Source organism: Musca vetustissima, unplaced genomic scaffold (genome assembly GCF_032173495.1).
Source record: "Musca vetustissima isolate MV318-11 ecotype Yass unplaced genomic scaffold, APGP_CSIRO_Mvet_v1 utg29098, whole genome shotgun sequence".
NCBI classification, from domain to species: Eukaryota; Metazoa; Arthropoda; class Insecta; order Diptera; family Muscidae; genus Musca; species Musca vetustissima.
The window spans coordinates 1,817-16,001 of NW_026882895.1; the positions used below are offsets into that span (position 1 = coordinate 1,817).

A 14,185-nucleotide genomic window follows, 5' to 3' on the forward strand; every position below is an offset into this window, starting at 1 on the left:
TTCATGCATTCAGTTTTGAGCTACAGGGTTTTAAAAATGGTACATTTTACAGTTTTTACAAAGGCGAAAATGCAAGTCAAGTGGCTAAAATTGTGAATGGGAAGTTAAATGTATCCGCCATACAGTCCGGACTTGGCACCAAGCGATTATCATATTTTTCTTGCATTCCAAATGTCTTTAATGTTAAAAAATTGGTATCTAGGGATGATTGTGAAAATCGGTTACTAATTTTTTTTTTTTTTTTTTGCAAATTGAGAGCAGCACTCCTATGAGAGAGGCATTATGAAGTTATTTTTAAAATGACAACAACTCATACAACAAAACGGTCCATATCGGATATTCCAAATCGTTTTGAATAAAGTCCTATAGGTCATATAAAAATTATGGATTTATTTCTCTCCAAACTAATATCAAACGGGAACGATTTTTTCCAATTTTAATAATGTTTGAATTCACGTTGGAATAATATTGAAGATAGAGCTACTACTCCTAGGATGTGTGGTATTGAAAACGGGATATATCGGACAACCTCTTGGTTAAGCCCCAATATTTCGTAATCAAATGGGCTTTAATTTGATATTTTGGATTATTATCGAATAATAAATTTCCTTACAAAAATAATAAATGTTGGCTCCATTTCCATGGCAAATAAAAGCCATTAGGTTGGAAAATGTGGTTATGACCTTGAAAATAAAAAAAAAATAAAGCAATATTGAGTGTTGTATGTAAGGAGAAATGGTAATAATTGGTCGGGGCCTTTAAATGGGTGCTATTTTATAATACGAACAGAATAGTGTTTATTCTCGAAGAACAAGAGAAAACAATTTTTCAGTAACAGAACAGGAGATAAAAACATCAGAATAGCATAGCGTACTGAATTGAGTCTGGAATGGTGTGTGCTTAGTTTCGTGAAAATCGGTTCCGATTTAACTACCATATATATTATATTGTCGTTCGATTTTATGTAAATGGGGATCCTTGTGCAGGAGGGTATAATGATTTTTTATTAATTTTTAGCAGTTTTTTAAAATGTTTAGCACTTTCAAGCGTATTTTTGAAACAAAATCTAGAATTTTTTCTTAACAAAGTTTTGGCAACACTGCTAGGAATGGAGATTTGTATGGTACTCTTGACATGGAAACATTTTCTATTAAAATGTTTTTTGTTCTAGTTCTACTTTTTAATTCCATTTAAGGGAACCCCACCCATTCTCGATTTTAATTTTTCAAGATTTTCAATGGGCTGGTAAATCAATCAATCAACTAATATCAGTAATGGTTGGTATAGGTTGTCGAAGAATTCGAGAATGTAGCCTTCTAAGATTTTGGTATTTCCCTCTTTTACTAGCTTTAATATTAAACAAGTAAGGATCACAACAAATTTAATTAATTTGTGTGTATGTGCACAAACATTCATATTATCCCCTCTGTGGAATTCTTTACTAACTTCGTATTTCCTGTTTTTCTTCTTCTTCTCTTGTCATTTGTCTACATATGAAAGTGTAACACTTTTCACATAATTTCTTGTTCTACTTTTTCATCCAATAAACAGACAATCAACAATATACCTGAACTACTGGTCGCCTTCTTTAGCAGAGCAATTTCAATGTAGTTGGCATCATCCTCATCACGTTGCACACTGAAGACCATGGGACCAACCGGTATCCGTATAGCATTACCACTAATAAAATCAACAAATGTGGATATGCTACGACCGGTTTCCGTCGCATTCCATTTCGATTTGGTCTTCTTGGACGGTGGCAATTTAACCAAATCTAAGAATCCCAAATGGACTGTCTCACCACGACGATAAGAATTGATAATACCGCTGGCCATGTTGTACAGACAACTGGCATTGTTGGCACATTTCCAAGACATTTTATCGACGAAATCCGTATTTACTGGTCGCGGCTGTGAGGATGCTGCAAAACCTGTCTTGGACGTACTCGATGCGCTATCATCATCAGCTGGATTATTGCTCGTCGATTTATGTGTGTTATGGCCATCGTGAATGCTATTACTTTTTGCACTAACACTTTTTGAGGGGCGACTGCGTATTTCCGCTTGTATTGCAGGTATGATGAGTAAACATAATATGCTCACTAACACTGATATTGTTGGCAGGCGATGAAAAGCCATTTTTATATTTTGGCTTGTTAATTTTTGTGTGTAGTTTTTTTTTATTATTTATCACTTAAGGACTTTTTGCTGTTAAATAATGAATTGTATTTTATTTTTTTTCTGTTTTCGTTTTTCACATAAAATGTCCTGGACGTTGGTGTCCAGCTGTGGGGTGGAAACGCGAACGCATATCACTTACAACTCCAATGTTTGAGCTTAGTGTTGGCTGTTCAATGTCGACTAATTATCTTGGCAATGTTGCAAGTCAGTTTTATTGTCTCTGCCACACAGAGGCAGCCACACAAAAAACTAAAACAATTTGTATCTGATAACTAAAGTGCAGTTGCAATAGTATGCTTCTATTGTTGCTTTATTTGAACATTATTATGATTAAATATAATTTAGTTGCGTTAATATCTATTTTCCATTGCATTTTTACACATTTTTCTTGAAGTGTTAGAGTGTTGTTGGCTTTTCGAATGGGACAGTGTTTTCCAAGGTATAAAATGTGGTAGAAATTTATAAAATTTCGAAGTATAAGCCCAAGGTATATATTTTATTATACCCACCTAAAGTAGCAGTGTCGATCTCAGCAAAGTCGACCGAAAAAAACAGGGTTTGTCAAACTAAGATGTTAAACATTTTTTTGTTTTCTATTTTCAGTTGAAAGTAAGTCGAAGCCTCTGTATTGAACATTAGGCCGAAGTCTCTGTGTGGACCAGTAAGTCGAAGGCTCAGTGTATATGTATTTATGTAGTCGCCACAATGGGTAGCCACCATTGTGAATGATCGTATGAGCTAACACAACACACGCCTATGCAATGGCAGGCCACCCTCAATGGATGAAACTGAAATACTTATATTTGCGTGAATAATAATTATGCTACAATAGAAGTCGCCGTTAAAAGTCAATGTTTTCGTCGTTGATAAAGTGGATGGAGCTTTCATAGGTGTTACTGTATGTGTGTGACTTTTGTGACCTTACATAGGCCATTGTAAATTATCTGCAAGCTGATTGTATATGTAGGAAAACGAACACCAGAAGTACACTGAAGTTGGAAAACACTACTCGGAACAACGTACCAAAATTAACACCTACATTGAAAACTTTCTGGGTATTTGGTGCAAATTTTACACATCATAAATTTATTCACCCAAATCGTTCCACTCCTCCAGGTATCTCCCACAACTTTATTGAGGAAAAGTGCTAGATTTTATTGAAAAAATGCTACAAAGTTCTAAAAAATTAAAAAAATATAAAAAAGTGCTAAAAATTAATAAAATGAAATTTTCATCATTTAGTTTGCAAAACCTCGAAATATTCATAGTCGACTTAGCCATGTCTGCATGTTGAAATCAAGATAGCAATATTGAAGATAGAGATTTAAAATTACTCCTAGGTTGTTTGGTATTCTTCAACCTAATAAGCTGTAATTTTATATTTTGGGTTCTAACTGGTTACTAAAAATTATCAATATTTGCCCCATTTTTAGGGTAGTGCTCATATAACGGTACCTACATAATATCGGTATGTAAAATAGTTTCTTATTTTGGATTATCTCTCTCTCTCACCTACTCACTATTTGCAAAAAATAAATTGGGCTATTTTGGTCAATTGTAAGTGGTTTAAACAGTTTTATGATAGATTTTTAGCTTCTGGGCGATGTAACGACTGCTAACATGCCGGCCAACTTCGACCATTTCTCTGATTCTATCGACATTTTCGACGACCGACCTACCTGTGCTAGGTGCATCTTTAACATCAAAAATTCCTAAACGGAATCTATATGGAACCATAAACACTATTCACAATTATAGCCGCTTGGCTTGCATTTTCGCCTATGCCAAAGAAAACTGTAAAATGTACCGAATTTTCTCTTTGTTCAATAATATTGAATCTAATTCAAAACATTAGAATTCTAGGCCTAACCGTTGACCTACAACTAATGTTATACATTAGTACTTCACGTACCCTATAGTACGAAATTTCAAAATTCTAGCCTTATCAAAAATAGACACAAATGTTGATCTCCCTGCAAAATGTACCTATATGTAGGAAAGCCTTGTCTAATTCTTGAGTTTTAAATAAAAAATAAATGCTGTTATTCTTATATATATCCCTAAATTATAAAATATTGTGGTAGCAAAGAATTTATTTTTCAAATTATTAAAAAGCCCATTTACAATTTAATAAATTCAAATCTCATAATATAATTAACATAACTGCATTTCACACAAAACACTGTTCTTTCATCAACTTCCATTTCTCTGAAGTATAAATTACGCCGCCGCAAATGCAAACCATAGTAAAGGGGGTATCGTTTTCAATTGACTGAACGAAAGAAAAAAAGATTTTTCTTTTTTTCTTCTCAATTTCATCTACTCTAACGCAGCATGCAATGCAATGGACAAACATAAAACATTTCGATTGCTGGAGCAATGGACATGGCCGTAGTAGTGTTAGATGGTTGGCTGGCTGGTTGGTTGACTGCCAATGTTGTTTGATGCAAAAATTGCATGTTGCATAAAGTAATGTAAAACCATGAACACATACCACATGAAGGCTGTTGCGGCGAAAGAAAGAAAATAATAACTTCAAGGCGTCTTTAAATGTTATTAACTTGATTTACAGCAAAAATCCTTGGTCTAGTGATTGTATGGAGGAGAAAAAAACCAACAAACAAACGAAAAAAATAAAAGTAGAAATGCAATGTCGACACAACTATCATTTGAAAGTAAACCACTTCATTACAGATGGAAAATATCTATGTGCTGTGCGAGAATTTCTTACATTTATTTCTGGGTTAAACTATTTTATCGTATTTTCATAGAGTGGTAACTGGTTTAGAACCAGCCACAAATGATGTGACAACAGTTGTTGTATTTATAAGGTACTACTACAACAAATGATGTGATTCAATAAGACATAATCACGATAGTACGACGCATCGTATGTAGTAGTAGATTTCATTGATGCAAGTTACTACTATTATTAGTAGTAGTAGTTTATTACTATGGTAAACATGTACGCAATGATTGTTGAATGCAGTTTTCTCCGCCTTTTTCTGATTAAAAATTAAATTTGTGGAGCTTGACAATTAATAGTAAGTTCTAATTTCACTTTAATTATTAATTTCATTTAGATGAATTTTCACTAGATATGCTGAGTTCTAAAAAATAAAATCTTTAATTACGAATTATAATATTGTATGAGAAATACAAGTACTGCGAAATACTGAAGATATAACTACAAGTGATTATGTTACACAAATTTTTAATAAATCAAAAGAGAGTAAAATTTAACTCGACTTCTGTATGATATCTCGATATATTTACCAGTGGAAGTCTGTCCATATGTATACACTATTAACATTTTATAGAACTATTAATAATAAAATAAGATAGGACTACATACTTCCTTCGCTTGAGACAGAACCTTTGGTCCATTAGCCGGGCTTAAAAAAGATTTCAAGGCGCGTCGGTCTTGTGCGCAGCTCTTTCAATTTGAAATACCATGTTCCGAGATGTTGTCTTCCACTTGAACCAGTTGGTTGGTTTTTATATACCTTTTGGCCTGCGGCATCCTTATCCATTCTCATCAATTTAACTGCTGACTTTGTGCCAGTTAAAGTTATCCTGCATAGCCGTATTAATGTTCCAGTAATGCGGAACGCAGACATGGCTTTGAACACCTCTGAACGGACAGGTCATGCCGAATACGGCTTTATAGTCGACGACAAGGTGAAATGTGTTTTTCGTGGGCGTTTTTATTGTTTTTGGCCCAAAGTAAAAATCTGGTCAATTGTGGATTTTGCCAGGCCAGGCCGCATGGGTATGGTCCAATAACGTCATTGACCATTGCCCTCAGTCATTCACACAGAACGCCTGATAGCAATTTATATGCGGAGGAAAGGAGACTTATTCCTCCAAATTGTACTAATCAGTTGGTGTTCGGTTGGTATTCCATCGGCACCTGCTTTATTATTCTTCATCCGATTAATTGCTATTTTGACCTCATCTTGACTAGGTGGTATGCAATATATACCGTCATCTCTTATTGGTTCTGCGGTATCTCCTTCACTGCCACTATTTGCTACCAGAAGTTTCGCTAAATACTCCCTCCAGATCCTCAACACGCCAGGTTTCCATGTTCATCACTACAGGAGGATGTGCCTGCACCAAAGCCTGACTGCTGTATATCTCGATTTGCTCCCGCTTACGTTTTTCGTTCGTAAAATTTCCGGACTTTATTCTGACTCATTTTCTTGTTCTTTCTTCTACGTTTCTCATCTCTCCTTTTCCTCCGACAATTCTCCATCGCATTGCGTGTTAATACTGTCTGTAGGGTTAACTTATACGCTACGTTTTTCACATCAATAGCATTATGACACTCGTGAGCATGTATCTGGTTTCTTGATGGTGGACTTTGGTATCCAAGTGTTGCTCTTCCAGCAGTTTGTAGGGAATGGGCAATTCTTTTCTTTGTGCTTCTATATTATTATCGGAACAAGGAGTGATTTCTTCTAACAGGAGGCTGAATTTTCCGACGGTGTTGCCAAACATATTTTCCCTTCCGATTTTTGCATTAAAATCTCCCAGCAGAATTTTAATATTATGGGTAGGGCTCGGTCATATGCTGCTTCTACGCGCTCGTAAAATATGTCTTTGGTCTGTTATTCTTTGTCTTCCGTCGGAGGATTGGCACAAATTAGACTGGCTTAGAACTTCGCTTTTATACGGATTATTGCAATTCGATCTTCTAATGGATTGCCGCAGCTACAATACACTGCATGACAGCTACTATACACTGCGCAATCTGATTTACTTATATGAGTATATCTGCCAAAGCGAAAACTGCAAATTCGCAGATTATGGTCCTTTATACGCTTACGGGGGTCGTCAACATTAGAAGAGTTCGGTTTTCTTTTTCTTTGCTTTTTCATAGTAGGAGGGTTTACAGAGTGTGGACAACTCTGGGCCTCAACCCATTTCTTATAGTGCTTATGGGTGAAGTAAGACTTGCGATTTTTAAAAGTTTTACTAACTTTTTGGGATATATGTTTGTTTTTAAGTGCTCAAAAGGGTTTATCTGCATAGCCCCATAAAAAGTTTAACGGTGCCGAATCGCATGATCTTGGTGAACAATTGATATCACCACGACCTGAAATTTAGCGGTTAGCAAATATCTCTTGTTGAAACCACATATTCTCCAGTTCATATTCTTCAATAGAGGGCAAAAAAGTTTATAATAATTTTGCGTGAGCTGGATTTTATAAGGATTGTCATAATGACAAAGTACAGGTCGCATTTGTGATTAGAAGTGGATGAAATTTGGCACAGCTCATTTATTCGGCCCGAGGACGAGCCCTATTGAAATTGGGAAAATTGGTTGAGATTTAGATATAGCTCCCATATATATCTTCGTCCGATTTAAGGTATATAGTGCGCCAAAGCCCTTAAATATCTTTCGATTTGCACGAAATTTGGCGTACTGAATTAAGTGGAGAATGATGTGTGCTAAGTTTTGTGAAAATCGGTTCAGATTTAGTTATAGCTCCCATATATAGTTTCGTCCGATTTTACTTAAAAGCTGCACCAAACTCCTAATGTTTGTCAGATTAATACGAAATTTTCACAAAGTATCAAATTGAGACTTGAATGACGTCATTGCATTTTGTTGAAATTGGTGTAGATGCAGCTACAGCTTCCATATGTATTTCGAACGGGTGTCTGATTGAAATTAAATTTTTAACAGTGCGGCGTACCGAATAGCTTGTATTAATTTTGCTATAAATCGTATTCCATAAATTTGTCCCATGGTACGCAGACTACTCTAAATCTGCCCGAATGAAATTAAATTTATCATAGGTTGCAGAAAGACATGAGTATGTTCCTTCGAGGGAACATTGACATCCAATTGTAAGGATACATATGTACAATATACCCAAAGTGGTGAAGGGTTTCATATAGTCGGCGGCCCAGTCCGACTTTACTACTTTCCTTACTGGTTTAATATAATAATAAGGAAAAGTTCATACATTCCTGTTAGATCAATGATTTTAGGGGAAAAATTCATTCCCATTATATTACTTATTTATGAATATAATAGCCACATTCTGAAACATTACGATATTCTTCAAATTATTTCTACACGCTGTTGCATATTCCCAATATTATATTATGTATTAGAATCCCTTGAAATACAAATATAGTTGTTATTTTCTGTCATGTAATATTCCTGGGATAAATGTCATAATTGATTTTTTTAAAACATTATGCATCACACTTCAAAACACCCTATCATTAAATGTTTCTTGCTTCCCCCCTCCCTTACACACTCATCAAATGCGATTTTTTCTCCCCTTGAATGTTATTTCCAAAGTCAACGTCATGTAGCAAATGTTGCATTTCTTATGGCTTCATTGACTTATTTCTATGGCAACATTTAGTGGCTTGTTCGTTTTTTTTTCTAGTTTCTATTTTCACTACGGGAAAAAGTGAATTACATTACCACATTAATCGTCATAATTGCAGCACAGCATAGTCATAGCCATTTAAAGTATATTTATGGTGTTTTAGCACGGTTTATAGCTGCAATTGATCTTTTATACCTCATGATGGCGTTAGCAATTCAGCCAGCTTATTTCACACGTAAAGATCTAAATGTGCACATTTTTCAAACGTACATAAATATGCACACATTACGAGTACATATACTGAAAGTCATGGACGAACGGAATAAACAGCGGCGATTTGCGTGCAAAACATTTAATTTTCGCTTTTCGATTTTTTTTTCTTTCATAAACTTAACTTTCAATAACAATCATAAAAAAGTTTAATTGGCAGAAAGTGGACATGGGATATTTTTTGTCTATGTGAAAAATGTTCAACGATATTTTAATGTATCAATGCAAAAGTAATTTATGGCAGTTAAAAAATTTAATCAAAGCTATGTATCATATCTGTAATACATAAACAAACTTTATTTACATAGATATAAGATTTAAACGATTTTCATCTTTATGTAAATACAATTTCATATATAAATTTTTTTATTTAGAATTAAGTTCTAAATATAGGAAATGAAAGAAACAATTTTGTTTGGACTTACCGCATATTGCAATACACCATCTGCAAATAAACAAAAGAAATAAATTAATTAATTGTGGCAAATACTGACATAACATTAAATTTTAAATTGTTGTGTTATCATATCATATTTTTTTTTTTTTTTGCAATTATGTATTGATCTTGAATTTTTGGAATCAAAGACAAAATTCTATAATGTGGTTGTTAAATATTTTTAAGGCCAATGTCCAAAGTTTTTTTGTTTTAAGCATTTAATTTGGCATGCCTCATATGTGTTTAGGAAACAGCGATTGCCACTTTTGTCAAGAAGAAGCAATTTTTTTATTAAAACATAGGTGGAACTTTGTAAAATGCTAGTTTACACCCAGTTGGGAAATGAGTGTAAAAACTTAAAATTGAGGACCTTCACAAGAAAGCAATGTTGGAAATAAAATGGTAATTTTCTGCATAGATGTGTGTCAGCCTCTAAAAACAAGGAATGTCAAATTTCAGTTTTTATACCCTCAATCATAGTAGTACAAAATGAAAAAATTCGCTGGACCATATCGGTCCACGTTTAGGCATAGCTCTCATATAAGGGTACTGATGGTTATACATTTTATAAAGATACATGTTTTCTTCAAAGAGGTTACCATCTATGGGTAGGTGCCGGAAGAGGTAGCCCTACAGACCCCATTTGTAGGTAGGTTTGGTAATATATAACGATGTCCAATCAATTGATTTTATCGATTTGATCAATTAATTGCACATCGCTATATTTCATTCGCTCCAAATGAAATTTACATGTTTGTAAAATGTTGACCCTTTGTAGGGGATGTATTACAAGGAGTGCGAAGGATCGATTTGGTAAACGTATTTCGATTTGCAAAGTTTGGATGAAATCGGACACACTCTTCACTTTTTATTTATTGTTATGGATTTATAAATATTTTGTTACGGAGCTACTAAGGATGTGGAACAATGAATCCCATTTTCGGACTTGACCAAGGCTTGTTAAAATTATTATGACGTGCAAAGTTGATATACTAGAAGGAGAGGGCCGTGCCATCCCATCGAGCAGTTTACGCTTTATTTAAATATTAGGTTGTGCAAAGGTTCTTAATTTATCTTTGAAGGAAATATTACGATGTGTACAGTTTGCACCAAATCGGACGTTTCAGTCGTTTGATATTGGATTAATAAATATTGATATTCTGGGAAGCTACCAGAAGATGTTGGTTAATAATATGGTATAAACACTATGATGACATAACATTAGATAAAAAAAATTATTATTTTGACACTTTGTGGGTGAGATCCCAGAAGAGGTGGATCGATTATAGGTCTTAATCTAAGATTGGTAAACATATTACGATGTGCTAAGATTAGATGAAATTAGATATTCCGTTTGCATTATATGAGATTTACACATTGTTGCCACAGTAAAGACCATATATTCTCATTGGTCGATTTTTGGGAATAGCCCTCAAATACAGATACAGTCCCCTTTATGCGTACTTTAAAATTAAAGTGTCTTTTCCATGTTATTAAAGGGTAAAATATTAATTATTTAATATAGGTACATGTTTTGCCATAGTACAAACCAACTCATCTTTGCAGCAAACGAGGGGCTGTAATTTGGATTGCGGATTTTCGGATGGTGAAAGATCCGTTTAAAGTAAATTGGTGGCCCGGAAGAACTTATTGACGTTATCAGAGATTTCCACAGTAGAAACCGGATATAACGAACTACGGTTATAAGCAATTACACATATAACGAACAAACCTAATTATTTTTCAGATATTTTCATTAATTTTCTTATACACAACAAACGGTTGAAAACGATTATGTTAGTAAGTTAAACAAATTTCGACCCCGCGATTGGATTTTTAAAGGAATAATTATTACAATGTTGTATGTTTTTGCACAATGCATTAATAACGACTAGTTTAGTTCCCATTTATATTCCTTAAAGTTATTAATATGGGAGATAAAAGCATGCTTACTACAGTCGAACACGATTATAGTATACACTGGATATACTGAACAACATTTTGTTCATATGTCACTTTTTTATTTTTAATCAATGCTGAAAAAAGTAAATTTTTGATGGTTTATATTCTAAGGGGAACTTTTCCACTTCTCCACTTTTTACTTTTTTTCTCATTATATTTCCTTCAAAAAATTTATATTTCCTTCAAAAATTTTTGGCTACAAAAAAACTTATATATCATGAAAACCGCAAACAATCGCAATTTGAGACCTATTGGAATCAATTTAGAAGGCTTTCATTAATATATATCAGTTGTCAAAATATCAGAAAAATTCAAATATTTTAATGAAAGTCTATCTAAAATGACTTATGTGCAAAAAATAAACACATTTCAAAATTTACATAGTTGACCAAAATATAGTCAACTATGTAAATTTTGAATCTCTACACAAACGTATTAAGAAATATTATATATTAAATAAACAGCCCACACCACCGCCAATACTCCCCATGTTTAATTTTTATGTTTACGCTTTGTATTCAGCGGTTCTAAACGTTTTAAAATACGCATTGTTTTTTATATATTTTTATTTCTTTAATTTTTTATTTTCAAAGTGTAGAGTTTGGCTACGATTTGCAACGGTTTTAAGACACTTTTCCGCAAAAGATCTTACAGAATCAAAAATTTTGACATGTATTCTTTTTAATGTCATAAAAAAGATATTATTTTCCAAAATTGAAAAAATTACTTTTTGCCCAAAAAAATGTCCAAATTACCTATAGAGCAGTGAGCGGAACAGTATAGTCGGACGGGGCTGACTATATGATACCCTACACAAGTACCACCGAAATATAAATTTCTGCAGATCTTTATTCGGAGTCTGGGTCATATTTCGCTATATTTGCTTCCTCTTAATCGATTAGAGGCCAACATATCTTTTTTACACTGGCATATCGTCAGCTAAAATGCAAAATTGAAAATTGACTTTTTGAATGAATATTGTGAATGTCAATAAACTACATGTGTTGCCAAAGTTTTAGTTTTACACGTCTGCGGTCAAAAAAGGAGCTTCTATTAACAACAAACTAAAAGGCGTAACTAACATAAAATTTAAATTTTTACTTAATTGTTATGACTGTCATTAAACTAAATAACTAAATTTGTTAAAAAAAATTATAGTCTATTATTCGTCATATGCAATATCACCCTGCCGGGCATACTTTTCTTTTTTGACATGTTTATAGTTTTCATTCAAAACAGTTTTTTGCTTCTCCTACACAATTATGCTTTTGTTAGTTACGCCTTTTTGCATTTTAGCTAACGATATACAACATACGATTCAAATTTGTTTTTTTTACACCCATCTAAATACTAGCCGACTATTTTTAAAACAGTCATTTTAAATAGGTGGCCAAATCCCTGTAAAATTGTTGATGTTCTTTTTACAATACGGGTCTCTAAGCGAATAGGAAACCATGCAGTATTAATGATTTAGGTCCATTCTATTTCCTAAATGTGATGTGGTCATCGGGAAAATTTGATTTGATTCGTTATACCTTAAACTCTATTCGTTAAACAAGTAGTATTTGTACTAATGACAAAGATTTGTCATACGATACACTGTTTATATTACAGTGTATATATTTATTGAAACCTATTCATTATTCATGCTAATATTTTTATTGCATTTTTATGAACCATGTGCCCATAGGCATATATCCACACCAACCCTAACTAAATATTATCTGTTGTAAATTAAATTCATGTAGTTTTAACAGCCAAACTAACTAACATGGCAGTAATACTAATAACATAAATATAATATTCATCTAGATGTTTATTTCCAATTAACACATGCATTACTGGTGTGTAAAATTGTTTATCTGCGGTTGTTCGTTGCACTGAACCGCTGTTAATGCAGAAAGTTAATTAAAATGGTTTAGCTGCAACGAAGATACAACAAAAATTTAATTCAAAAATACATGACACAACTTTTGCATGTATTATGGTTTTGAAAAAAAAAATATAATTTCAATAACACGTACACATTAATAACAAATCAGTTTGTTTAGTATTTGTGGAGAATAATAATAGTAATGAAGAGAATGAAATTTTAATATAAGAGGGCGGTAACGAAATGTAATATATGTGAATTTAGGAACGTATTAAATGGTAAATAAAATTTGGTTTTTATTGATAAAATATTTGTGTGTTTAATTCAAGCCCTGTGACTTATCATTAATATATAAAACCAGTGAGCGGAGCAGTATAGTCGGACGGGGCCGACCATACGATACCCTACACAACTACCACGAACTCTAACTTTCTGAGGATGTTTATTCCGAGTCTGAGTAATATTTCGTGATATTTGCCCCCTCTTGTCCGATTAGAGATCAACAACACCTCTTCCTTACTTTTTTTGGATATTCAGTACAGTCCTTCTAATTACTTGTCCAGATTACCTTCACGGTGGGTTGTGCTGTGATTTTCGGATTATACTCGACTCGAAAACACACAAAAAATTAAGTTTTCGGTCCATTTCATCCCAAAATTTTAATCTGATCATCGCCGAAAATTGTAGGCGTTGTTCTTGACCATAACTGGAACTTCATGAAAAATTTCAAAGCCATCAGCGGGATATTTCCCCCTCTAATGTGGTAATGGGTTACTAAATAATATCTGAATACGTAAGCACCTGTAAATATTTGACTGTAACTCCCACATCTGAGTAGATACATCACTATATTTGGTATCAATTTAAAGGCCAACCACTCCTCTTGAATATGCTATCAACTCCTCGGGTCTACATCCTCCAAGAGAAAATATATATGCCATAGAATACAAATTTTGTCATTTTTCACACAAAAGTCAGGGTCCATTTGACCCGCTAAATATTGACCGATCTTTATCAAACCATGCATGCTTATTCTCTGGCCCGATCCCCTTCTCCATGCAAAAATTAGCAGTGTTTGGGCCATAATTGCGGCCTCTGGAGCGACCAG

General features: G+C 33.6%; 1 protein-coding gene across 1 annotated transcript; it reads right to left on the reverse strand.

The window, feature by feature from the left end:
* Positions 1–1,511: 1,511 nt before the first annotated feature.
* LOC133329607 (uncharacterized) lies at positions 1,512–2,138 on the reverse strand. The gene has a single exon (XM_061538080.1). It carries the CDS (start codon positions 2,136–2,138, stop codon positions 1,512–1,514), a length of 627 nt encoding a protein of 208 aa, XP_061394064.1.
* Between the last annotated feature and the right edge of the window lie 12,047 nt (positions 2,139–14,185).

Excerpts from the sequence above, each read along its gene's own strand:
- LOC133329607 (XM_061538080.1), bottom strand. The coding sequence starts at position 2,138 with ATGGCTTTTCATCGCCTGCCAACAATATCAGTGTTAGTGAGCATATTA.